Below are 27,609 nucleotides of genomic sequence, written 5' to 3' on the forward strand. Positions count from 1 at the left end.
TCAATAACTACCACAAGACACTTTCTTTCTTAAATACTCACAGTATGTGCACATTGGAGATATAGTGAAAATGTGACACCGAGTCTTTCCAGAAAAGTTCTTTTTTTAATAGCAGAATAGATTGTAAATGACCTATTTTTTTTTTTAAGTTTTAAAGGTTAGTATAAAATTAAAATGACACAGGGAACTTTATACAAGAAAAATGAGCTGTCACTATATCACAGAGTGGAAGTAATTGCTTCCCATGGAGAAGCTGTGCTTTGTAAAACCCTTAGCAATTCTCAACAATGTTCTATTTAAGCCCTTCTCTTGATTTTTTCCATTATCTGTTAGGATATTTTATTTTAATGCATTCAGTCTGAAATGTTCATTTCTTTCCCCCTGCCAGGTTGTGACTAGACTGATTCATTTGCTGGGTGAGAAGATTCTTGGCAGCCTTCAGCAGGGGGGTAAGAAACCATTCCTGGGCCATTTGCTTTATTTCCAGTGCTCAGAAAATATGTCTAAGGGACAGATTCAGATCTCAGTTACACTGATATGTTTTCCAAGTAATTCTACTGAATTCAGTGGAGTACTGCTGGATTTACACCAGTAAATTTGAGAACAGAGAATTCCTGTCAGAGATAAGAATTTGCCCCTGATTATTCCACTTTAGCCAGGATCACAAGGGAGTAACAATTTCATAAGTACAAAGAATGAGTGCACAATAAGTAGGATAAATGGGGTGGGGGAATGGAATGTAATTGACACCACTGAGTCCCAAAGGTATTGGTGTACATATTTGTTGAGAGAGAGGGTTTGCAGGAACAGGGAGCAATACAGAATTCAGTAACCTTGCACAGAATCACATCACACCAAATGGAATCTGCATGCAGGATGACCTAATGAATCTGTAGTTTGCTTATCTTGCTGTGTTGCCTAATAGCAAATTATTCAGTATTTAGGTGTTCCCAAGTTTTTATCCTGAGAAATTTCTTGTGAATTGCCTTGGTTGAATTAGTTTAGATTACTAAGTGGATTGATTGTTAGTGGGTGGGAGGAAACTTCCCTTACTGTTTGTTCTTCTTGGACTATAAAACTAAATCACTTTTAAAAGAAAATAATGTTCTAAGTACTGGTATAAAACCTCTGTGCTAAGATTTAAAACTATTTACAGAAATGTGTCTGTTTCCATGCAACCCATTGCTACCAGTGTGGTTGGGATTTTCAAAGGAGGATAAGAGAGTTAGGCAAACAGCTTGTATTGAATTTCAGTTGTGTGCTTTGGACCACGTACTTTGAAGAAGGGCAACAAAAATGATTGGGGGTGTGGAACAGCTTCTATACAAAGAGAGATTAAAAAGACTGGGACTATTCAGTTTAGAAAAGAGACAACTAAGAGGGTATACAATAGAAGTCTATAAAATTATGAATTGTATTGACAAAGTGAATTGTTATTTACCCCTTCATATAACACAAAAACTAGAGATCACCCAGTGAAATAATCAACAGCAGGTTTAAAAGAAACTTAAGGAAGTACTTCTTCACACACAGTCAGTCATTTCCAAGGGATATTGTGAAGGCCAAAAGTATAAGTGGGTTCAAAAATAATGAGATAAGTTCATGGAGGATAGGTCCATCAATGGCTATTAGCCAAGATGGCCAGGGACATAAGCCCATGCTCTGGGTGTCCCTAAACCATCAACTGGCAGAACCTGGGACTGGATGATGGAGGATGGATCACCTGAAATTGCACAGCTCTGTTCATTCCCTCTGTAGCATCTGGCACTGGCCACTGTCAAAAGGTTGGAGTTTAGGCTAGATGGACCATTGGTCTGACCAGGGCCGACTCCAGGCACCAGCCAACCAAGCACGTGCTTGGGGCGGCACCTTGGGGCGGCGCTCGGGTTTTTTTTTCTTTTTTTTGGATCGGCCGGATGGCGCTGGAGGGTTTTGTTTGTTTGTTTTTGTTTTGGCGGCGCTGGTAGGGGGCTTGGGCAGCGTGGTGCCTGGGGGGAGGTGGGGGGCTTGGGCAGCGTGGCACTCAGGAGGGTGGGGGGAGGGTTACGGTGGGGCGGTGCTCTTATTTTTGTGCTTAGGGCAGCAAAAAAGTTAGAGCCGGCCCTGGGTCTGACCTAGTATGGCTGCTGTATGTTCTTATGATGAACTTTGCATTGTGTCACAGCTTAAAAACATCAGTACATTAAATTTAACCTATAATCCTCACTAGACTACTCGATATTTCTTGCTTTGCCATTTTGTGAAACAAGCAGAGAGTAAAAGTAACAACCAATTTGTAACGTCTTAGGGCCATTTTAATCTCTCTAATTGTAAGTGATAGCCAGTTAGGCTGGAAATCATCCTAACAAAGTGACTTGTGCAGTTATGATTGTCCCGCTGACGTGGAAAGAATGTTCAGCTCTTTCAGTACGTGTCAGTATGGCTCCTATTGCAAGGGGCACATATGCCTTATGCTCGTGAGACTAGATTATTTTGGCTAGCAGTGTCTGAGCTGTGCAAGTGTCTGTCCTGTGCCTCCTCACTCTCCCATGTGAGGGCACAAAGGACAGAATGGTCATATATTCCTTCTGGCCTTGGTATGTATGAATCTGTAAAAGGCCAAGCAGTCTCTTCCTTGAAACTTTTAAAGTGGATCACATGACAGTGATCTCCCACCTCTGTGTAGCCAGTTGCCTGTGTTCCCCACTACCATGCTGGAGCCTCCACATTTATTTAACAAATAAAATTTGCAGAATTTTGCAGAATTTTAAAATATTGTGTGCAGAATTTTTCTTTTTTTCGTGCAAAATGCCCTCAGGAGTTACAGAGTGCATGCAAAATGGAACAGCTGAAGAAATTTAGCCTTCAGTTCTATCCTGTGGCTCTTTTGGCTTTGGTTTTTAGATGTATATATTGGATCTGACACTTCCTCTAAACTGCTGTACGGTATGTACTCAGTGCAAAATAGATATAATGAACCATGGAAGATATTTTCTGCCCTCTGCCTGAGCTATATTTAAGCAGTATTTGCCAACCAAACTCAGCTGTCCAGGAAGGATCCTTTTATACCCTGGCATACTGTGCTATACAGAACAATGCCAATGTATCTAGGACATGATTAATCACAGATGCGTATACTTCTTCCGGTTGTATAAACACTTCAAGACCAAGGAAGCAAACTTTGAGCTTTAAGTGTCCACTTTTAAATTACTGGTAGCAATTGCCAGTCTTTTGGTTGATAGTTTACGGTTCATGTCATTGGTAAGCAGCGGTCTGGTCCCATATGTCCCTGCTGTTTCCAGTCCTCTTGGTAAAGCTTTGATACCGACTATACTGCAGTGTTTCTGAACTGGGGCAGTGTCTTTCCCTCACACAGAATTTATTTAAAAAAACGTATCTGTCTTGGGCTCAGTTTAGACTTCTGGTCATACCATAACCAGGAATCCCCTGGTATTTGTCAAGCAAAGTGTTCTTCCTGGCTAATTGCAAAGGGCCAAATTACCTGGCCCCATTAAATCTTTTTAGTTAATCATTTTATAATTTGAATGGTGTTTTTCCCCCACTGGTATTTTGAATACCAATACACCACGGTAAAGCTCTGAGAAGGTAACAGACTTTTTAGACAAAGGAAATGCAGTGGATCTAATTCACCTCGATTTCAGTAAGGCATTTGATATGGTTCCACATGGGGAATTATTAGTTAAATTGGAAAAGGTGGGGATCAATATGAAAATTGAAAGGTGGATAAGGAACTGGTTAAAGGGGAGACTACAGTGGGTCATACTGAAAGGTGAACTGTCAGGCTGGAAGGAGGTTACTAGTGGAGTTCCTCAGGGATCGGTTTTGGGACCAATCTCATTTAATCTTTTTATTACTGACCTTGGCAAAAAAAAGCGGGAATGTGCTAATAAAGTTTGTGGATGACACAAAGCTGGGAGGTATTGCTAACACAGAGAAGTACCGGGATATCATCCAGGAAGATCTGGATGACCTTGTAAACTGGAGTAATAGTAATAGGATGAAATTTAATAGTGAAAAGTGCAAGGTCCTGCATTTAGGGAGTAATAACAAGAACTATTGTTATAAGCTGGGGAGGCATCAGTTGGAAGTAACAGGAGAAGGATCTCGGAGTATTGGTTGATCACAGGATGACTATGAGCTGCCAATGTGATATGGCCGTTAAAAAAGTTAATGCAGTTTTAGGATTCATCAGGCAAGGTATTTTCAGTAAAGATAAGGAGGTGTTATTACCATTATACAAGGCACTGGTGAGACCTCATCTGGAATACTGTGTGCAGTTCTGGGCTCCCATGTTTAAGAAGGATGAATTCAAACTGGAACTGGTACAGAGAAGGGGTACTAGGATGATCCGAGGAATGGAAAACCTGTCTTATGAAAGGAAACTGAAAGAGCTTGGCTTGTTTAGCCTAACCAAAAGAAGGTTGAGGGGGGATATGATTGCTCTTTATAAATATATCAGAGGGATAAACATCAGGGAGGGAGAAGAATTATTTAAGCTTAGTACCGATGTGGACGCAAGAACAAATGGATATGAACTGGACACTAAGAAGTTTAGACTTGAAATTAGATGAAGGTTTCTAACCATAAGAGGAGTGAAGTTCTGGAGCGGCTTTCCAGGGGGAGTAGTGGGGGCAAAAGACATATCTGGCTTCAAGACTAAGCTTGATAAGTTTATGGAGGGGATGGTATGATGGGATAGCCTAATTTTGGCAATTAATTGATCTTTGATTATTAGCAGGTAAATATGCCCAGTGGTCTGTGATGGGATGTTACATGGGTTGTGATCTGAGTTACTACAGAGAATTCTTTCCTGGGTGCTGGCTGGTGAGTCTTGCCCACATGCTCAGGGTTTAGCTGATCACCATATTTGGGGTCGGGAAGGAATTTTCCTCCAGGGCAGATTGGCAGAGGCCCTGGAGGTTTTTCGCCTTCCTCTGTAGCATGGGGCACGGGTCACTTGCTGGAGGATTCTCTGCACCTTGAAGTCTTTAAACCACGATTTGAGGACTTCAATAACTCAGACATAGGTTAGGGGTTTGTTACAGGAGTCGGTGGGTGAGATTCTGTGGCCTTCATTGTGCAGGAGGTCAGACTAGATAACCATAATGGTCCGTTCTGACCTTAAGTCTATGACATGCTGCTCTGAGCAGCGTGTCAAGGGTGCCAGGCCGGGGCCAAGGGGTTCAATAAGGGGCAAAAGGTCTTGGGGGTGGTCAGGTGCTCCCCCCCCAGGGTCTGGGGGGCAGGAGCTGTGGGAGGGCACTTTAGGGGGCCCCGCAGTCCCAAAGTGGCCCGGGGGATTAGCAGGGGGTTGGGAGCAGCCCACTCTGCTTCCCTCACCCGGCCCCAACCGTGTCACTTGGGGGAAGGATCTTGGGGGAAGGGATCCCCCCGTACTCACCAGCAGCGGTGGAAGTGGAGCAGCCCGGCCCGAGCCCGCTGCACTCCGCCAGCTCCCAGCCGCGGCGCTCCGCTTCCTGCCGCAGGTGAGTACTGGGGGGTGGGGGTATCCTTTCCCCAACCACACTCACCTGTGGCGGGAAGCGGAGCGCCGCGGCTGGGAGCTGGCAGAGTGGAGCGGGCTGGGGCTGCGTCGCTCCACTTCCCACCGCCGGTGAGTGTGGAGGGCATCCTTTTCCCCAACCTCCCTGCACTCCCTAGCAGCGGGAAGTGGAGCAGCCCAGCCCCAGCCAGCTCCACTCCGCCAGCTCCCAGCTGTGGTGCTCCACTTCCTGCCGCAGGTGAGTGCAGGACCTTTCCCCAGCTGCCCCCGAGCGACATGGCCGGGGCAAGGAAAGCCGAGCGGGCTGGGGACGCATTGCTCCGCTTCCCACTGCAGGTGAGTGGTGGTGGGGGGCATCCTTTCTCCAACCTCCCCACACCCACCGATGGTGGAAAGCGGAGCACCGCAGCTGGGAGCTGGTGGAGTGGAGCGGCCTGAGGCCAGGCTGCTCTGCTTCCCGCCGCTGCTGGTGAGTGCCTGTCAGGGGACAGGGGAGTTGGGTGGGGGGAGGGTGGGGTCCTGGGGGTGATTAGGGACTGGGGTTTCTGGAGGGGACAGTCAGGGAACAAAGAACCAGGGGGTGGGGGGGCAAAGCAAGTTTGATATAACCCGGTCTCACCCTATAACACGGTGAGATTTTTTGTCTCTTGAGGACCACGTTATATCGGGGTAGAGGTGTATTTTATATGGTAGTCAAGCCATATGAATGCCGTGACCCTATTACACTTAGAGTAACATGCAAATTGCATTGACAGACTCTTACTGAATACAAAAAGAACAAGGAGTACTTGTGGCACCTTAGAGACTAACACATTCATTTGGGCATAAGCTTTTGTGGGCTGAAACCCACTTCATCAGATGCATGCAGTGGAAAATACAGTAGGAAGATGTATATACACAGAGAACATGAAAAAAATGGGTGTTGCCATGCCAACTATAATGAGAGTAATCAATTAAGGCGGACTATTATCAGCAGGAGAAAAAAGACTTTTGTAGTGATAATCAGGCTGGCCCATTTCCAAGAGTTGAGAAGAAGATGTGAGTGACAGTAGGGGAAAAAATAGCATGGGGAAATAGTTTTTACTTTGTGTAATGACCCATCCACTCCCAGTCTTTATTCAAGCCTAATTTAATGGTGTCCAGTTTGCAAATTAATTTCAGTTCTGCAGTTTCTTGTTGGAGTCTTTTTTTTTAGGGTTTTTTGTTGGAGAATTGCAACTTTTTTTGTTGTTTTTTTTGTTTTTTTTGTTTTTTGTTGGAGAATTGCAACCTGCCAACCTGAAGCATATTCTCACCAGTAACTGCACACCGCACCATAGTAACTCTAGCTCAGGAACCAATCCATGCAACAAACCTCGATGCCAACTCTGCCCACATATCTACACCAGCAACACCATCACAGGACCTAACCAGATCAGCCACACCATCACCGGTTCATTCATCTGCACATCCACCAATGTAATATATGCCATCATATGCCAGCAATGCCCCTCTGCTATGTACATTGGCCAAACTGGACAGTCTCTAAGGAAAAGGATCAATGGACACAAATCAGATATTAGGAATGGCAATATACAAAAACCTGTAGGAGAACACTTCAACCTCCCTGGCCACACAATAGCAGATCTTAAGGTGGCCATCCTGCAGCAAAAAAACTTTAGGACCAGACTTCAAAGAGAAACTGCTAAGCTTCAGTTCATCTGCAAATTTGACACCATCAGCTCAGGATTAAACAAAGACTGTGAATGGCTTGCCAACTACAGAACCAGTTTCTCCTGCCTTGGTTTTCACACCTCAACTGCTAGAACAGGGCCTCATCCTCCCTGATTGATCTAACCTCGTTATCTCTAGCCTGCTTCTTGCTTGCTTATATATACCTGCCCCTGGAAATTTCCACTACTTGCATCCGAAGAAGTGGGTATTCACCCACGAAAGCTCATGCTGCAAAACGTCTGTTAGTCTATAAGGTGCCACAGGATTCTTTACTGCTTTTACAGAACCAGACTAACACGGCTACCCCTCTGATAACTGTAATTGAGTGACCAGGCAGGTTGAAGTGTTCTCCAACTGTTTTTTGAATGTTTTGAGCTCTTCTGAATCAATCAAAGTAACTTATCTCCAGTTCTGTGCTATTCCAATACTTGGAAATAAATCACTATAACCCTGTATGTTGTGTTGTATTGGCTGGGAATATTGTATAGTTTATATATCATTACAATGTGCTCTCCAAGTATAACCCAGCAAATTTGTAATACATTTTACTTACTTCAGTTTGCATCTGCCTCTGTGTTTAATTTGGTAAGTTGTTAAGCACACATTAAAATTGCCACCTGGCACTTAGATTTGGAGGGCATAATTTTGCAACTCTCTTGTGATTCTGCTCTATTTTCCTGAACGTTCATTGCCATCCTAGAGGTAGAGCAAAAACTGTTGCTCATGGATTTGTTCTTGGAAGGGCACATTTTCATTAGTTTAGTGAATAACCTACTCTGTGTTTTGTTAACAGATCTGTTAAATTGGCTTAAATACAGTTGAATTGATTGCATGGATTCCACTTCTGGTACACATGTGCCCCATGCGTGTAAGATTGGATTCTTTTTGCCAGCAGTGTCCACTGAGTCATGGCCAACTGTGTCTGCGACATGGAACTTCTGCGTGTCTGCTTCTCAGCACGTTATGCAACTTGACTGGGCCTCTGCATGTATGCGTATGTGTGTACATGCAATATGAGAGAGTTTGATAGTAATATTAGTATAGTTGGACAGTGGTGTAGTGTAATTTTTTCTTTTCTTACACCTCTAGGAGGATGCAGAAGGCAAGAGAGGCCTGTCTTTAGTGTTTTCTCCTGGAGAACTCAGAAGCAGGGGCCTTGTAGACCAGAACACAGATTTCCTTGATCAGTGCTTTTGTGAGATGTGGATGAACTCCAAGCTTCTGTGTTCACTGGTCAATAAAATTTCATTCACTGAGCCTAGCAGAGCATCAAAGTCCTCCTACACCCAGTGATCTGATCTGAAGGGGGAAGAACATCATTCCCACAGTGAGCACAGCTCTAACACCTAGTAAAAGGAGGCATAGATCCAAAAGGTAGTTTGTAGCCTGAATTGGATCCCTGTGACACTCTGGCAAAACTCAGTCATTGAACACACATGGTACTGTCTCGGGTAGCAGTCCACACTTTGCCTGGTACCAGCCTCTCTCTATTGATATCAGTGCATGTGGAGCCAGTGACCCCAGTGTCCACGAGACTGGTGCCAACCCCTGCAGAACAGAGGTCCCAGCACAGACTTTCTCGGCACCAAAGTTATTTTCAGTACCAACAGCAAAGAGTCCTGTGGCACGTTATAGACTAACAGACGTATTGGAGCATGAGTTTTTGTGGGATGCATCTGACGAAGTGGGTATTCACCCACGAAAGCTCATGCTCCAATACGTCTGTTAGTCTATAACGTGCCACAGGACTCTTTGCTGCTTTTACAGATCCAGACTAACACGGCTACCCCTCTGATACTTTCAGTACCAAGTAATCTTGCATTGACCACACACCCTAAATCATCATTACTATCCTGCCTGTGAGAGTGTCCTGTACAGTACTGATTAACAGTACAGTCATGGTGCCAATCAGCTTTTCAGCTCTAGTGGTGGTCAATACTCAAGCTTACCCTACATCTCCAGTTAGGGTAGCCCCACCATTAGTCATTTTCTTCCTCCTCCCAAGCAAATAGGGAGGCATCCCCCATCCGCTCATCTCATTCCCATTCATATGACCCCTTCAGGTCTGACAGGGAATCTAGACACCATTCGCGTAGGCACTGACCTATGTGATCTCCAGGAGAGCACTCTCCTAGGTATCCTCCCTTGTAGCTCCCAGCCCCTATCTCTAGTGAGTCTCTTGGGGGATGTAACCAGCAAGGAAACCTACATCAGCTGTCCCTCTGTGACGGGATCCCTGGGGTACAACCTGGAACTATGGGACCGCTATGTCCCCTTAATTCTCCAGCCTGCGCTGTCTTTCATAGTGTTTTGCCAATGACCAGCAGCAAACCCCTCCAGGTGCTGTGATCACTCAGTCACCTGCATGCTGAGGCACACCCAGCTAAATTGCATGAATACTCTACAAGGCATTCATGAGCTATACACAGGGAAACACCAGCAAATCTCTCAAGCCCCCAGCCTTGGACCCCAGAAATATACTGTCTTACACTGCTCAAGACCTTCTTTTGAACAATGCAAGCATATTAATTAGGGGCCGTGTCTTTCCCTCTCACAGAATTTATTTGTCAAAGGAAAGTGGACATGCACCACCCTTTGTAACCTGAGTGGATTACCCAAGCACCTTAGGCAAACTCACTGATAAAGATAAAATATTAAAGTAAGTTTATTAACTACAGAAAGATAGATTTTGAGTGGTAGGCATAAAGGTCAGAAAATAAATACCTTAAGAAAATAAAAAGTAAACATGCATTTCAAATCTTAAACTTTTAGACTAAGCAAGAGTTGAATCAAACAGCTTTTTTCACCCCACTGGATGTTGCAGGTAGGTTACAGTTCTTAAGAGACAGGCTGAATTTCCTTCTCAGCCTGGGACCAGTCTCCTCAGTTCAAGTCTTTGTCTTCCCAGCATTCTTGTTGCCTTCAGTGTAGTTAGGGGAGGGGAGAGAGATGTTCTCATGATGCCACTGTCCATTATCTTATACCCTCAGTCCAGTAAAAATACTGGCCCAAATATGTCCTTGTGGGCCTTGCTAAGTCACAGAGTTGAGCAAGCCCCATTGCGTGGTGCTTGAGCAACGATCTCTTACAGAATTTGTAAATTTCTTTTTTACAATTCCCCTGCTGGTCAGTGGCCCAGAATGGTTGCTTTGGGTGTAGGTCACTGGAGAACTAGCAGTGAGCGACTCCCAGACTCGCAACATATTTCAATAACAACCATATAGCAAAATCTCATAACTTCATGCATGCTACCAGTATACCTATTTTGACAGAACAATGAGTTTCAGCAGATCATGACCTTACATGGCATGCTTTGTACAAAATACCTCAACCATATACAAATGATGAATATGGGGGTTACAGGGAGCGTCTCTGAGGTACAGTATGTCACACCCTCCGGAGTTAGATTTCCTTCTCCTATGAAGCTTGGAGAGTAGCTCAAGAAGGGTAGCTAATGTGGGATTCATGCTATACCCCAGGAAGAACAGGAAACTGAGGAATAACACCTGCAGATGGAAGAGTGTTTCTGTGTCACATGGCAGACACTTTAGAAATCTTTGGTGGTAGTGTAGGAAAAATTGCATATGCCTTCTGCACATCCTGCATTCGTCCATGTTTGAAGGTGTTGCCCTGCCAATTAACAAGGGGCTATTGGAACCAGTAAACATTTATGGCAGACCCCAGTGTCTGTGGTGCCTACCTCTAAAAAGACAGATAGGTGCTATTGAGTTCCTTCAAATGGGTTTGAATGTTTCACCTATTTCCTGGATCTCTGGTAGTGATGGTGGTGCATGGAAGGTCCAGGGAGCAGGGACCACAAAAATAACTGAGACAAAAGATCTGAAAAAATTAGATCTATCTGGCAGGAAGAATTATTCATCCTGAAGTCTGCAGACGTGCCTTGCAAAGTATTTGGCATTCCTGTCAAAGTATGATTACCTTAACTGGTACCCAGCATTGCAGCTTATTGAGAAACTCCCACGTGAACATAAGCAGGGACTGAAGTCCATTGTATCTGAGGGACTATTTGTGGCTCATCCATCACTGCAGGAGGCGTTGGATGCATGGGCCACAGCATGATCAACAGCCACCTCAGTCGTCATTTGCAGGGCTCCGTGGTTGCAATCTTCAGGAACACTCAAGGAGGTCCAGACAACAACTGAGGGCCTTCCATTTGGAGATTGTGACATAGTCAGTGCAACAGCTAATGAAGCCCTGCACTCTGAAAAATTTGAGCCTCTCTCTGTTTCTTGGGAGTCTGCACACCAGCCCCGTGGAGAAGGTGATTTTGCTTTAGACAAAGAACTCTCCACATATTATTGTATTCCACAAAAGTCATCAAAATTGCTGAGGAAGAAGCAGAAGTTCCCAAACAGAAGACCCTCTGCCTCTTTGTCCTCTACTGCACATTCTGTGTCCACCTCACAGCAGCAAGCTTGAGGCCATCATCAAGAGCCATATAGAGTCTTTGGGTGGTTTATACTCTCCCTCCCTCACCCCTTTTGATATTTTGGAGTGGCTGGGAATCTACCTCAGCCAGTGGGTCTTAGAGATCATCAACGTGGGGTGTTCAGTTCAATTCCAGTCCCTTCCTACCAACTCACCCCTCTTCCCTGTTCCTCTTCAGGGATCTCTCTCACGAGATACTGTTCAATCAAGAAGCGGCCTCCCTTCTAAATTTTCAGAGCAGTAGAATAAGTGGCTCTGGATTTCAAAGGGGAAGGGCTTTTACTCGTATTGTTTTCTGATCCCAAAGGGAAAAGAGTGTTTGCAACACAGTCACTCGTGATTATTTCACGTTCAGGATGGCAACCCTGACCTCCGGGAGCTAGCAATGGGATTATGAAGACTGGTTCACAGCTGGTGATGCATATTTTCAGGTATCATGTCATCTGGCACACAGAAAATATCTTGAGATCTGTAGCAAGGTGGCCTGGTTCCCCGCCGCCCCGGAGTGGGACGAGCCCCTCTGGATGCCAAAGTGGGCGGAGCCAGTGGAGCTTGCGCCTGCCCCCCAGAGGTCAGGGTGCAAGACAGGAAGTACAAAAGCCCAACCCCAGAGCTTACTAGCAGCCTGGCCGCCGGAGAAGCCAGACGCCTGTGGCCTAGCTCCTGGTTGGGAGACTCCTGCAGTTTGCAGCCAACCCGAGGACTGGCCAGACGCTGACCAGACCCCGGAGAAGCTGTTAAACCTGCCTGTGGCAAGTTATCCAGAGGAGCTGCTAAGTCTACTGCTCGCTGGGTACCCAGAGGAGCCCATGATCATAGAATCATAGAATCTCAGGGTTGGAAGGGACCTCAGGAGGTCATCTAGTCCAACCCCCAAGGAACCTGGAGATGCTGGGGAATGAACCCAGGACCTCATACATGCAAAGCATGTACTTTACCACTGAGCTACATCCCCATTATGCTTGATTCCTTGGAAGACTCTGTCCAGACGCAGGTACCTCTAGAGGGGGAGGTAGGAAGTAGCCCAGGCGCAGCCAACCCTAGTCTGGCTGCAGCACACTCAGGGCCGATGTCAGTGAGTTGCGGTCAGGATCCCCACTGACGCAGCAGTGGACCATCTGCCGCTGTTAGGGCCCCAGGCTGGGATGCAGTGGAGTGAGTGGGCCTGCGTCCCCCCTGCCACCCAACGTGCGGGTGGCAGTCTCCCCCTCTCCCAGGTCCTTCGGAGCCAGGACCTGGGCCTCTTAAACTTATTTGTCTGCTCAGCCCCTGCCTGAGGGCCTGAGCTGCTGACTGTTTGCCGCACAGCCAGGCTAATTCCCCAACTCACCTGACTTAAGTAGCGAGGTGGCCTGGTTCCCTGCCGCCCCGGAGTGGGACAAGCCCAGCTGAACTCCCTACAAGGTCCCAAGTGGAAGACTCTCCCTACCAATACAAAGTCCTGCTCTTTGGTGTTTTAACCGCAGCCAAGGTATTCACCCAGTGCTTTGCAGTCATTGTGGCTCATCTAAAGAGACCAGGGATTCAGGTATATCTGTACCTCTGTGATTATCTCATTCAAGGAAGGTCACCATAGCAGGTGAAAGACTTCATTCACCTAATTGTACTTTTCACCACACTCGGTCTCAGGATCTTCAAGGACTGTCATCACTGTTGCCGACCCAGAGAATAGAGTTCATGGCTACTAGATTCCACATCAGCAAGGGCCTGAGGGCCTGAGCTGCTGACTGTTTGCCGCACAGCCAGGCTAATTCCCCAACTCACCTGACTTAAGTAGCGAGGTGGCCTGGTTCCCTGCCGCCCCGGAGTGGGACAAGCCCAGCTGAACTCCCTACAAGGTCCCAAGTGGAAGACTCTCCCTACCAATACAAAGTCCTGCTCTTTGGTGTTTTAACCGCAGCCAAGGTATTCACCCAGTGCTTTGCAGTCATTGTGGCTCATCTAAAGAGACCAGGGATTCAGGTATATCTGTACCTCTGTGATTATCTCATTCAAGGAAGGTCACCATAGCAGGTGAAAGACTTCATTCACCTAATTGTACTTTTCACCACACTCGGTCTCAGGATCTTCAAGGACTGTCATCACTGTTGCCGACCCAGAGAATAGAGTTCATGGCTACTAGATTCCACATCAGCAAGGGCTTATCCAGCACAGGAGAGATTCGTGACCATGGTGGTGTAGACCTCATCTGCTAACTTCAGGCTCACTCACAAACATCTGTAAATGATAGCCTTATACTTAATGTTGTCATAGCTGTGTTGGTCCCAGGATACGAGAGTACAAGGTTGGTGAGGTAATATCTTTTATTGCACCAACTTCTTTTGGTGACAGGTGCAAGCTTTCGAGCTACACAGAGCTCTTCTACAGGTCTGGGGAAGGAAGCAAAGGCCTGACCTGAAGAAGAGCTCTGTGTTGCTTGAACACTTGTAGCTTCTGCCAACAGAAGTTGGTTCAATAAAAAAAGATTCTCACCCATCTTGTCTCTCTGACTTCTGGGTCATGTAGCCTCCGGCGCCTATGTCACACAGCATGCCAGACATCACCAAGTTCCTTGTAAGAGGTGGTTGAAATCAGTGCGTCTACAAAATGGTGATCACATGGACATGAAGGTGCAGGTCCCCAAAAAGTACTCTCGTCTTCAATTGGTGGAAGTACCCTCTTTGGGCATACAAAGAAGTACCATTTTCGCCACCACCATCTATCAGTATGCTGGTGGTGGATCCCTCCGCACTCAAATGGGGGGCTTACCTAGAGTACCTTCAGGCCCAAGGCTTCTGGATTCCTGAAGAGATTCATTTTCACATAGATATACTACTAGTCACGACTATTCCTCTAGTGTGCATCTGGGTAATAACGATCTGCTCCTCTTTCCAAAGAAACTGTTCATCTCTGGACCTGATATATTCATCGCCAAATCATGCTAGTAGCTCTGCACCTATTACAGAAAGGTCTAGTGGAGCAGCTTAGCAGGCAGTTTACTGACAGCCATGAATAGATTGTCAGGTACTTGATCCTGCAGAGTCTTCTGCTGTTTGCTTCAGATTGGAAAAGGAAATACCAAGCATTCTGCTCAAGACGGGGTCTGAGCCCAGAATCCCCATTGGATGCTTTCCTCGTATCATAGACTCCAGGGTTAATGTATGCTGGTCCACCAATCATGTTACTATCAAGGATCTAAGGAAACTCAGGCCCCGTCTACACTGGCAAGTTTCTGCACAGTGAAGCAGCTTTCTGCACTGTAACTCCCGAGGTGTACACACTGCCAAGCCACTTAGTGCGCAGAAACTGCTCAGTTGCAGCGTTCTAAAAAATCCACCTCGATGAGAGGCGTACAGCTTTCTGCGCTGGGGCTACAGTGCTGTGGTGCCAGAGTAGATACCGTGGTGATTACAGTGTTGCCGTTGGCCTCCGGGACGTGTCCCACAATGCCTGTTCTCACCTCTCTGGCCATCAGTTTGAACTATACTGCCCCGCCCTCAGCCCCACGCTGTACATTCCTTTGGAAATTTGAAAGTCCCCTTCCTGTTTGCTCGGTGATGTGTGAAGTGGTCTCAGCACATCTTTCCAGGTGACCATGCCTGCTCCACACACCAGGCGATCCCCCGCGTGGAGCAATACTGAGCTGCTGGACCTCATCGGCATTTCGGGAGAGGAAGATGTGCAGTCCCAGCTGTGCTCCAGCCATAGGAATTATGATATCTATGGACAGATTTCACAATGCATGATAGAAAGGGGCCATGACCGGCACACATTGCAGTGTGGGGTAAAAGTGAAGGAGCTGCAGAACGACTACCAGAAGGTGCGGGAGGCAAACTGCCACTGCGGTGCTGCGCCCATGAGCTGCCGGTTCTGCAAAGAGCTGGAGGTGATACTTGGTGGCAACCCCACCTTTGCTGCGAAGGCCCCCGTGGATACTTCGTTGGCTCGCGTGCCGGTTGAGAGTGGACCGAGCCAGGAGGAGGAAATCTTGTACGAAGAGGGGGAGGGGGACCCAGAGGCAGAGGATGGCTCAGAGACCACAGATGCATGCGGTCAGGAGCTCTTTTCTACCCCAGAGGAGCCTAGCTAGTCACAGCAGTCGGATCTTGGTGAAGCGCAAACAAGAGAGGAGGCCCCTGGTAAGTGGATCTGATTTGGGGAATTACTGAAGCAATTTGTTGGGTGAAGGAGGGTTGCAGAAAGCAGACTGGTCTCCCACCGCATGCCTATTCTGAGCTGTGGAACAGGCTGTTGATAGACTCCCTCACTTCATGGGAATCTCCCTCAGAGATCTCCAGGAAACTCTTGTGAAGATACTGGGCAATCTGCTGCCGCAGGTTCCTCGGCAGAGCTGCTTTGTTTCTTGCCCCATTAATGGTAACTTTCCTGTGCCACTGTGCTGTCACAGGGGGGACCATTGCTGCACACAGGTGAGCTGCATAGGGGCCAGGGCAGAAGCCACAGGCTTGGAGAAGACCCTTCCTTGATTCCATGCTCACCCTCAGCAGTGAGATATCTTCCATAATCACATCCTGTGGAAAGTGTGGGGACAGGAATGATTATCAGCTTCCCCCCTATCCCGAGTGCTGGCTCTCCCCAAGAGCCATGTGCCCAGTGTACAGCAGGGTCCGGGAAGAGAGATTCATCCTCCCTCTGTGGCTACTCACCATTTTGGGCGTCTTGTGGCTCATGTGTGCTTCTCCTGGGGTCACCCAGTTAGTGACAGGTATGTGAGTACTAGCTGTGTTTTAAAGCACTGAATCAGTGTTGTCTGTGTTGCAAACAATACTGCTTCTGTAAAACATTGCATTTAAACTTCACAGCGATGACCTTTGGAGGTCTCCCTTATCGGTGGCAGAGTGGCTGCGCAGAATTAGAAAGCAGTCACGAAGAACTAAGGAGGACTTTCTCCATGAGGTTCTGATGCACTCCACCACTGAGAAACAGGAATTGAAGGAGTGACTGGACAGCGAGAAGAGGGACTGAAAAGAGAATGCGGCACACCAGAAAGAAGCCACAGAGCGGCTCTTAAATGTTATGGAGCACCAAGTGGACATGCTCCAGGTGATACTAGCTCTTCAACCTGAGCAGCTCCGCGCCCCCCCTTCCCTGCAACCGCTGTCACAAAACTTTCCCGTACACCCACCCACACTACCAACACTCTGTTTTCAACCTCCTGGCTCCACTCTCTACCCGCAGCGTTCCACTCCTCCCTCCTCACAGTCCAGCAGTGTGGACTGCCACTACCCACTGCACTCAACACCCATCCCTCTGCAGTTTTGCCCTGCTGAAGTACAGCACCCTCTGCATTGTACTCCAAAGGAGAAGGTTGGATATAATCCCTGGACATACACAAATCTGTAGCCGTCCCGGGACCCCTCCTCCTCTGGAGACCTTCTCTTCCCCCACCCCCATCCCTGCTGATGTATTTTTGTTGTTTGACACTCTCCTCCAGTTGTTGTCTTTTATTAAAAGAATTGTGTTGGTTTGAAAGCAATCTTTAGTCTATTAAGTGAAAGCAAAAAGAACACTGGAAAGCAACATGCAATTATGTTAAACCCCATTATTGCATCATGTGCACCAGCCGCCTCCTAGCATTACAAGCACTGCAATCCCGAGCATAGCAACAAATATTAGTGGCTTTCAGCTTCAAACCGCTGCCTCAAGGCATCCCTGATCCTTATGGCCTCATGTTGTGCCCCTCTAATAGCCCTGGTCTCTGGCTGTTCAAACTCAGCCTCCAGGCACTGAGCCTCTGTGGTCCAGCCCTGAGTGAAGCTTTCACCCTTCCCTTCACAAATATAATGGAGTGTACAGCAGGCAGCTATAAGCATAGGAATATTGTCATCAGCCATGTCCAGCTTCCCATGCAGGTATCGCCAGCGGGCTTTTAAATGGCCAAATGCACAGTCTACAGTCATTCTGCACTTGCTCAGCCTGTTGTTGAACCACTCCTTGCTGCTCTCAAGTTACCCTGTGTATGGCTTCATGAGCCATTGCATTAAGGGGTAGGCAGGGTCTCCCAGGATCACAGTGGGCATTTCGACTTCTCTTACAGTGATCTTCTGGTCCAGGAAGAAAGTCCCTGCTTGCAGCTTCTCGAACAGGCCAGTGTTCCGAAAGATGCATGTGTCATGCTCCTTTTGGGGCCAGCCTGTGTTAATGTCTGTGAAACATCCACGGTGATCCACAAGCACCTGGAGAACCATTGAGAAATACCCCTTGCTATTAATGTACTCAGTGGCTAGGTGGTCTGGTGCCAGAATTGGAATGCGCGTGCCATCTCCGCCCCTCCACAGTTAGGGAAGCCCATTTGTGCAAAGCCTTCCACAATGTCACGCACGTTGCCCAGAGTCATGGTCTTTCGGAGCAGGATGTGATTAATGGCCCTGCAGACTTCTGTCAACACAAGTCCAACCGTAGACTTTCCCACTCAGAATTGGTTAGCGACTGATCAGTAGCAGTCTGGCGTAGCCAGCTTCCACAGTGCAATCACCACACACTTGTCCAACAACAGCTCTCATTCTCGTGTCCTTGTGCCACAGGGCTGGGGTGAGTTCATCACACAGTCCCATGAATGTGGCTTCCTCATGTGAAAGTTTTGCAGCCACTGCTCATCATCCCAAATGTACATCACAATGTGATCCCACCACTCAGTGCTTGTTTCCCAAGCCCAAAAGTGGTATTCCACTGTGGTCAGCAGTTCCGTGAATACCACAAGCAATCTTGTGTCGTAGCTACTACGCGAGGCGAGATCAACAGCGCACTCCTCTTGCCTTTGTAGTTTAAGGAATAACTCCACTGCCACTTGTGACGTGTTGGTCAGAGCGAGCAGCAAATTGGTCAGCAGTTCGGGATCCATTCCTGCAGCCTGAAAGAGGCTGGGCGCGCAGTACACAAACTGTTGAAATATGGCACCAAATGCGGACAGAAGTACAGGGATTGCTGGGATGCAAAGCAATGCATTGCAGGGCATTGGGACTGGACCCAGGGTGCCCCGTGACCCTCTCCACCTTCCCAGAAGTCTTAGCAGCAAAAGAGAAAGAGGTGCTCTGTGGGATAGCTGCTCAGAGTGCACTGCTCCAAATAGCACTGCAAGTGCCACAAGTGTGAACATGCTATTGCACAGGCAGCTGTCAGTGTGAACACACAACAGTGGTTTTCCTTTTGCGCTCTCTGAGTGATGTTGTAACTGCCGGTGCTGTAACTTTGCCAGTATAGACGTGCCCTTGGACAGGATTAGTATTGATCATGCTAGCCCCAAATTGACCCAGGCATTTCTGGTATTCAGACTTAATGAACCTGTAATCTCCCCTCCAATCACATCACCTGTTTTACCTGATGTGCTCTCTCAGAATGAAGATGAAATCCTACATCCAGATCCAGCATCATTACATCTGACAGCATGGATGTTGGCTGGTTAACTTCTATTGGAAGAAGCTGTTCAGCGAAATCCAGACTGTATTGTTGCATAGGTGCTCCATTTCCTGTCCCTAAAGCATTCAGGGTTATCAATCTGCTCTGTACTGTTAGCAGCAATATAGCTCATCATCCTCCCATTCAGGTTCAGACCATATTTTCCCATCCTATGGTTGCTAGATTTCTTCAGGCCTTATTCATGTGTTTCTTCCAGTCTGGGAGCCGGCTCCATCCTGGGACTTTACTATCATTTTACCTGGGTTAATGGGACCTCCTTTTGAGCCCCTAGCAACTTGCTCTCTATACTGTGTGGCTGTGAAAGGGGCCTTTTGAAAATGGTAATGTTTGCTCAAAGAGTAGAGGAGATGCTGGCCCACCTTTCATAGTGTTCCATAAAGGTGAAGTGACCATTATGCCTCTGTCCCTGTTCAGGGCCACAGCACCTGTATTTTCCCTCCATGGTGCAGCTAGGGCATCCACTCTCAGGCTTCTAGCTTCCTTCTCTTCTCCCTCCAGACTACACAGTTCCCTACATACACTGTGTTATTCCCCAGCAAGTCAGATTGCCCAGACAGGCCTACATCTGCTCTTAGCTTTCTCCTCAAAGGCTATCAACAGTTGTAATTGCCCACAGTTACAAGTTACCACACAGCTCTTTATAAGCAAGTACATTGATTCTTAAGGTGAAAGCATTATATTAAAAATAATAAAAGAACCCATATGCATGCTAATAAGCTTACCAGAGTTCACCCCCCTTCAGTTCCAACAAAGGTTCTGGTAGTGTTCAGTCTCTCATACCTTACAAAGTAGTTTTTCTGTGGTTGCAAGTTCATTACAGCTTTTGCTCAGAACAAGCACACCCATGAACAAGCCAGAGTCTCCTTTATACAGCTTGGGCCTCTGATCTTCAGCTTCGGGGAACAGGTAATCAGCAGCCAATGGTTCTCTCCTTGGGGCATAGCTTCAGAAGGCTGGGTCTGGATGTGAAAGTGTGCATTCACCCCCCCCCCCCGCAGTATTTCCTAGGAAACCCACTAAACTTCATTTGTCCCAAAAGTTCCTTCTTGCCTGGCATGTTGTTTAAAATAGTCATTTGATGCTCCTAACACTTCCCAGAGTTTATAGTGGCCGTGCCTCTCCCTTAGAGAAACCACATCCAATCCCACAATAATACATCAACTGTGCATTCAATACAATGGACTCCCAAGATACTTAAACTTAATACAGTAGATTTTTCAAGGATATCGCATGCCTCACACTAAATTTTGCCAAAGATTGTCTCAGATTTTCATCTAAATCTGATGGTTCACCTATCAGTGTTCTTTCTCAAACCCCACTCCAGCCAGAGGAAAGCCAAACTGCACACCCTTGATGTAGTCAGGACTTTCACATATTACCTTGACAGAATGAGACCCTACAGGAACCATCTTAAGCTGTTGATAGTTGTAAAAAGGGTGAAAGTGAGGCAATATCAACCCAAAGACTGCTGTATTATGGAATGCTATGATTAGTTTAGATTAGATCCATCCATGAAGGTTAGAGCCTACTCCACCAGGGCTCAAGATACTTCTGTGGCTTCTCACAATTCCAGAAATTTGCAGGGCACCTATGTGGGGATCAGTCCACACATTCACCCAGCACTGTTTTAGTTCAAGCCTCAAGATCTGACAGAGCAGTCTTCAAATCATTATTTTGATTTGACTGAATAATCAGGAAGTGGGTGCAAGGAGTCCTCTCTTTGCTAGAAACCAGAAGGGGAATCCAGGTGGACAATCACTCAAAGAGAGAATGGTTACTTACCCTACAATAACTAAAATAACTAAAATGTTAAAATAAATTTGTTAGTCTTTAAGGTGCCACAAGTACTCCTGGTTTTTTTTCCTACAATAACTGTGGCTCTTTGAGATGTGTTGTCCACATTGATTCTGCAACTCACGCTCCTTTTACATCTGGATTCCCTCCTATACCATCCTTCCTATACCTTCCCTCTTATACCATCTGGATTCTGTATTGCTGATGGAGCTGAGGAAAAGTTGGACCTGCTCTGCCTTTTATGCTCTCAGTTGGGGGACACGAGAAAATCTGGGGCATAAGTGCAACCCCAGTGGACCCTGCTGGCCAAAAGGATCTGAGCTGACTGGCATGGGGTGTATGCACAGCAGAAGTGGAGTCTACATTGACAGTAAATTTCAGAGAACTTCTGACAGTCAGGGGTTCACCCAGACCAGTTGTCACCACCTGCCCTGTAACCCTGGGTGCTTCTGTATTGTGCAGCTTTGGCTCAGAGTAGCCTGCTCACAGTACAGTGGCTTCTCCCTGGCTGCCACTAGCCTGGTTACTCCTTGCAGGTGACACCAACAGCTTGTCCAGTCCCAAGTCTGCAGGGGAGATGGTTTTGGGGAGTGTCCAGTCCCTCTCACTGACCCTTACAGAAGTTAAGTTCGCTGCCTCTAAAGAGACAGAGAACTCACCAGCCTGGTAGCCTGGCTGAGGATTTTACCCTTCAGTTTAATATACAGTACTGAGATGGTTTCGTGATAAAAGAAGACTAAATTTATTAACAAAGAGCAGATGTTTAAGTGATAAATAAGACTAGAAGACAGTTATGGGTATAAATAAAACAAAACACTTTCTAGTGATTAAAACTTAATTTCAGCAAGTTACAGTCTTTCTCCAAACAGGTTTCTCACCTACTGTCAGTTTTGAGCTACTCTTTCTTCCTGGGTCAATAGGATCCACACTTCATGAGCTCAAAAGGTGCTGGTGCCCTAGGTGATGGATGACAAAATGGCGTTTTGCTTCTCCTTATGTCTTCCCAAAGTTCACTGACTCTGTTTCAAGAAGCAGGAAGGCTTCATGGGGGTGCAGCCTCCGTTCCCCATTAAGATTGTTAAGTGGTCACCTTCCCCTACTTGCTCGCCTAATGGCTTTGTTTGCCTTACATGTAAATGCCCTTTTCATTGTCTTTGGTCTCACCTTGCTTAATTTACACTGGAGACACAATCAAACTGGTGAAACAGCATTTCTTTTAGGAACATATTTGCAGCACACATCTAGAATTCTTTATACACTGCCCGTACATACACCACACAGTATTAATGACCAGTGTGTTACCAGTTTGCATATGGCACATTACAGATTACAACAACAGTGAGTTGGAGGCAATGTGTGTGTCAGGCCTGATGAGAGTTTGGTTTGATAAAGATGATAAAATGGCTAAACTCTATTTTCACTGAAAATGCAGAAATAGGTCAGGCAAAAAAACAGTTTCCTCTGACACAGTCTTTTAAAATAAAGATAAGCTAGAGACTTGGAGGCAAACTTCAGTTTGTTGAATGCAAGTGTTCTTAAAATGACAAGAGAATCTAACTGATAAAAAGGAATGAATCAGGTACTAAAAGTAAAATTCCCCCAGGAGGACTTGAAAGGAGATGAAATGAATCAGAACAGCAGTGCACCTGTCATTCTCTTCCTTGATGCTGTGAAAGCGAAACAACTTTTTTTTTTTATAAAGAAGAGGTAGCAAGAAAAATGACCAACATACAAGAGAGAAATAAGATAAACAGATTTCTCAATTAGTTTATCTTTTCTGAAGTATATTCTCTTGCATCCTATAAATGAACTTTTATCTTGTAGAGTGCTGACATTCTGCATGTGTAGAGTGAGCATGTTTAAAGACTATTAGGAGGTTTTTATTATTTTACTTAGTGCAAAACAAAACAAAAAGGCTGATTTTAAAAATATGGGCTTTAAAATGTAAATTTTACTAACCACTGGCCAATTACTTTTAATCACTGTCAGTGCCTGTATTGGAATTTGTGTGTTCCACAAAATATGCAATATATAAAAAGATCAAGATGGGGAAAATGTCTGTTAGATTTCAGAGAGATTAAAGGAAAGTTAATCTGTTCTGCATATATAAGGGGTTTGAGCTAATTATAGTCCTCTCCTCCAGGACTGACTTATCATAGAATATCAGGGTTGGAAGAGACCTCAGAAGGTCATCTAGTCCAACCCCCTGCTCAAAGCAGGACCAACACCAACTAAATCATCCCAGCCAACCCTTTGTCAAGCCGGGCCTTAAAAACCTCTAAGGATGGAGATTCAACCACCTCCCTAGGGAACCCATTCCAGTGCTTTGCCACCCTCCTAGCGAAATAGTGTTTCCTAATATCCAACCTAGACCTCCCGCACTGCAACTTGAGACCATTACTCCTTGTTCTGTCATCTGCCAGCACTGAGAACAGTCTAGAGCCATCCTCTTTGGAACCTCCTTCAGGTAGCTGAAGGCTGCTATCAAATCCCCCGCCCCCTCTTCTCTTCTGCAGACTAAATAACCTCATTTGCCTTAGCCTCTCCTTGTATGTCATGTGCCCCAGCCCCCTGATCATTTTTGTTGTCCTCTGCTGGACTCTCTCCAATTTGTCCACATCATTTCTGTCGTTGGATGCTACTGGTGTGGTGCTCTGCTCTGTTCAATGTTGATAACAGTCAGCTGCTTTTACGTGTTCCCTCTGTGTGCTGCCCCGGCTCTGTGGATTGCTGGCACAACAAACCCCGAGAGAATCGCCAATGACCACGGACTCCGATAAGGTACGAAGGCACCCGGCCAGGTTTATTGGCGAACGAAGCTCAGTAATAGTTTCCAGTAGACTCTACAGTACATACTACGAATTTGTGCCCCCTGACAATGGACAAAGTCAGTGGCAGGACTTTCCAGTGCCCCCTAGGCTGGACAAAGATGTCCACTCAGAGATGCATTCTTATACACAGGTACAAACAAATTACACAGCACTCCTGACGTACCGAGGTACAACCCCTCTATGTAGCAAGGTACAACCCCTCTATGCAGTAAAGTACCGCCTCTCACCTTGTACATGTTGGTTTGAACAAAACAACTCTATCCATCATGTTACCCTTTTGCCCCAGTCCTTGTTATCTGTGTGAAATGTGCAAGTATCGGAGTATTCTGATATCTGGCGTCCAGTACCTTTTAGGTATGTGTATTTTTGCAACATCAGTCCTTTCGTTGCCAGCTTCTGTGAGCAGGGCCTGCCTCTGGCTCACAGCTTAACTTTGCTTTATGTTAGCAAAGTCTTGACTGTACTTTAGTTCAGGCCTTAGGCCTCATACCAGGCCTCTGATAAGGGTTTATGTTTCAGGGCCTCATCTTACTATAGTGGGGGGCCCAAAACTGGACGCAATACTCCAGGGGTGGCCTCACCAGTGCTGAATAGAGAGGAATAATCACTTCCCTCTTATGAGACTGGATTCTAACAGGATCAGTGCTATTTTGCAGGAATCGATGTGCATTTGTATCAATAATTCACTCAGTTCTGGGCCCACATAGGTATCTATTCTGGGTGAAAGGGATTCTTAAAGGAATATGAAAGTAGTTTGGACCTAAAACTTCACCTGCTGTAAAATTCAGAATTTAGTGAGGAAAGCTTCCATAGAGAGCATGCCAGCATCTGAGCTGTGTGTAAGTTATAACTACTGGCAATACACTGGTTGTAGCCCTTGAAAAGAAAGCATCTTCACCTACTCTTGTCCTTAGTCTATTGTCTTCTTACCAACAGAAGTTGGTTTAATAAAAGATACTATCTCACCCATCTTGTCTCTATATTGAGATGTGCCTGACAAGCATGGACATCTGGGACAATGTGTATTATATGGATTTCCTTGAGGAGTGGGTAATGCCAGGACTCTGGTTATGCAAAAAGTCCAGCCTTTTGAAGCTACATCCTGAGGAGAGGTGTAGCTGCTGATTACCTTTTCCTGACAAAGAGCCCGAGCTGTATAAAGAAATGGCTGATTTGCCCACCCTTTGTTCTGGTTCCTGATCTAAAGACTGATATGAAAATGTAAACCTCCATTTGTGGAGTTTGAAGGGCTGACAGCTACCAGAGCCCTACATTGGACTTGGGGGTAATCTCATTTAAGCTTTTCTAGTATGTGTATAGGTTTTTATCGTTTTTACATGTTTTCTCTCTAATGCTTTTACCTTAAGAATAAAGGTGCTTGCTTAGAAGGAATTGGTGGTGATTTGTAACTGCTGGCAATACACTGATCATAGTCCTTGGAGAGAAAGCAAAGCGCAGGTGCTTTTAGGCAGACAGGCTTGCTGGGGATATCACAGTGTAGATCAGGGAGCTATGCAATCTTATAACCCTTTATAAACCCTGCCCAGGAAAGGTGATGGCTGGGAGTCTGAAACTTTAAGTGGGTGCCCTTGAGGGACTGCAGAACGGGAAATACAGGTGCAGTTATTCTGCAACTTTGACAGTAGTAATAGAAAACAAATGGTTTGTAGAGCATACCTAGATCTAAACTTCTCAGCTGAACTAGATAAGACAATCCTCAGCTTAGTTACAGTAGAAAGATGAAAAAACCACTTGCATCTCTCAGAAGTGTGTGACATTATTGACATGAACTGTGACCGTATAGGTCATTGTTGTAACCAGGGTCCTATGGTTGCACCAGGTCTTGTACAGAGGAGGTTAAGTGGGTGTCTATGGAAAGGTTGTAGTTTGCTGGTTATGATTATGCTGTCTGTATGTGTTTATCATTTTTCTATTTGAAGTTATGAATATTGGCTATGTACTTGTATCTCAATGCGTTTGATTTTACGTAGCCTCAGTGAAGCATTTGGTCAGCTTCTTGAGAACAGACTATTCTCAGTAAGTGCCCAATCAAGAAACACTTAACTGACAATGGACTTCGGGAGACACCAATCCACATCTAAGCTTTCCTGGGAATGTTCAAATTAACATGTAAACAATCAGCTGAATCATTCATGGACGTGTGACTTGCCTAGGTGGCTACAAACTCCATCCTGTTACTGTTACTTTGCACAGAAGAACAAAGGGGTTTCTGCCCACAAGAGAGACAATATAAAAGGCCCTGGAAGCCTCTCCATTTTGTCTTCAGCTGGCTCAAGAGATGGCTTCTCTACCCCAAAGAGATGCCTGAAAGAAACTGGAACAAAGGACAATAACTATGGGGGGAGGGGTGGGTGAGTGATTGCTGGACCCAGACTAGGAAGGAGTCCAGTCTGTGAAAGAAGCCTATTGGAACATCTCTGGGGGTGAGATTTCATCTGTAATCAGTTTCTTAATGTATTAGGCTTAGAATCATAGAGTTGGATGGGACCTCAGGAGGTCATCTAGTCCAACCCCCTGCTCAAAGCAGGACCAATCCCCAGATTTTTACCCCAGTTCCCCAAATGGCCCCCTCAAGGATTGAACTCACAACCCTGGGTTTAGCAGGCCAATGCTCAAACCACTGAGCTATCCCCCTAAAACTTGTGTGTTTTTGTTTTATTTTGCTTGGTAACTTATTTTGTTTTGTCATTACTTGGAACCACTTAAATCCTACTTTTTATATTTAATAAAATCACTTTTGCTTATTAATTAACCCAGAGTAGGTAATTAATACCTGGGGGAGCAAACTGCTGTGCATCTCTCTCTATCGGTGTTATAGAGGGTGGACAATTTATGAGTTTACCCTTTATAAGCTTTATACAGAGTAAAACAGATTTATTTGTGGTTTAGGCTCCCAGAAAGACTGAATTCTGGGTGCTGGGAAAGTCTCTGTTAACTAAGAAGCCCCTGAGCTGAGTGGATTTCAGTTTCAGTGAACTGCAGGGGGGGTGTGGCCCAGCCTCTTGGTCTGTGCTGTAGTTGACTGGAGTGTCTTACTCACCAAGACAGGAGTGGAGGGAAGCCTTCTCTGGCAGGGGGGTTTGTTCTCAGTGATATCCCAGCACATCTAGTGACAGTCCTGAGGGAGTTTCTGTGACCGAACCCATCACAGTGGCAGGGTAAACTCATTCCAAGGCCAGAAGGGACTATTGTGATAACTCAGGCCACAAATTTATCCAAAATGATTCCTAGAGCAGATTGTTTAGAAAAACATCCAGTGTTGATTTAAAAACTGTCAGCAATGGAGAATCCACCATGATCCTCGGTAAATTGTTCCAATAGCTAATTACTCACACAGCTGAAATTTTACACCTTATTTCTATTCTGAATTTGTCTAGAAACAGTTTATAGCTATTGGATCATATTATATCTTTGTCTGCTAGATTGAAGTGTCCATTATGAAATATTTGTTCCCACTTACAGAGTGTGATCAAGTCACACTCTTAGCCTTCTCTTTTTTAATCCAAATAGATTGAGCTTCTTGAGTCTATCACACCATAAGGCATGTTTTTTAATTCTTTAATTATTCTCATGGGTCTTCTCTGAATCCTCTCCAATTTACCAACATCCTTCTTGAATTGTGGAAATCAGAACTGGACACAGGATTCCAGCAGTGGCTGCACCAGTCCCAAATACAGAGGAAAAATAACCTCTCTACTTCTCAAGATTCCCCTCTTCAGGCATACAAGGATCGTATTAGCCCTTTTGGCCACAGTGTCACACTGGGAATTCATGTTCAGCTGATTATTCATCACAAACCCCGAATCTTGTTCAGAGTCACTGCTTCCCAGGATAGAGCCCCCTATTCTGTATGTATGGCCTTCATTCTTTGTTCCTAGATGT

The 27,609-nt window shown here is 45.8% G+C and overlaps 1 protein-coding gene and 1 non-coding gene across 4 annotated transcripts in view; one reads left to right on the top strand and one right to left on the bottom strand.

Annotated features, from left to right (window-relative positions):
• Positions 1–27,609, top strand: part of PNPLA7 (patatin like phospholipase domain containing 7) — a 420,389-nt gene that overhangs the window by 226,393 nt on the left and 166,387 nt on the right. For all 3 annotated transcript variants that reach the window (XM_044993121.1, XM_044993122.1, XM_044993123.1), the window contains one exon: positions 389–449. In XM_044993121.1, coding sequence (XP_044849056.1) covers positions 389–449 — 61 coding nt within the window. The remainder of the gene's footprint in view (positions 1–388; positions 450–27,609) is intronic.
• TRNAA-UGC lies at positions 12,549–12,620 on the bottom strand. Its single transcript has one exon. It is a non-coding gene; the product is annotated as a tRNA-Ala (tRNA).

Source organism: Mauremys mutica, chromosome 18 (assembly GCF_020497125.1).
Source record: "Mauremys mutica isolate MM-2020 ecotype Southern chromosome 18, ASM2049712v1, whole genome shotgun sequence".
NCBI classification, from domain to species: domain Eukaryota; kingdom Metazoa; phylum Chordata; order Testudines; family Geoemydidae; genus Mauremys; species Mauremys mutica.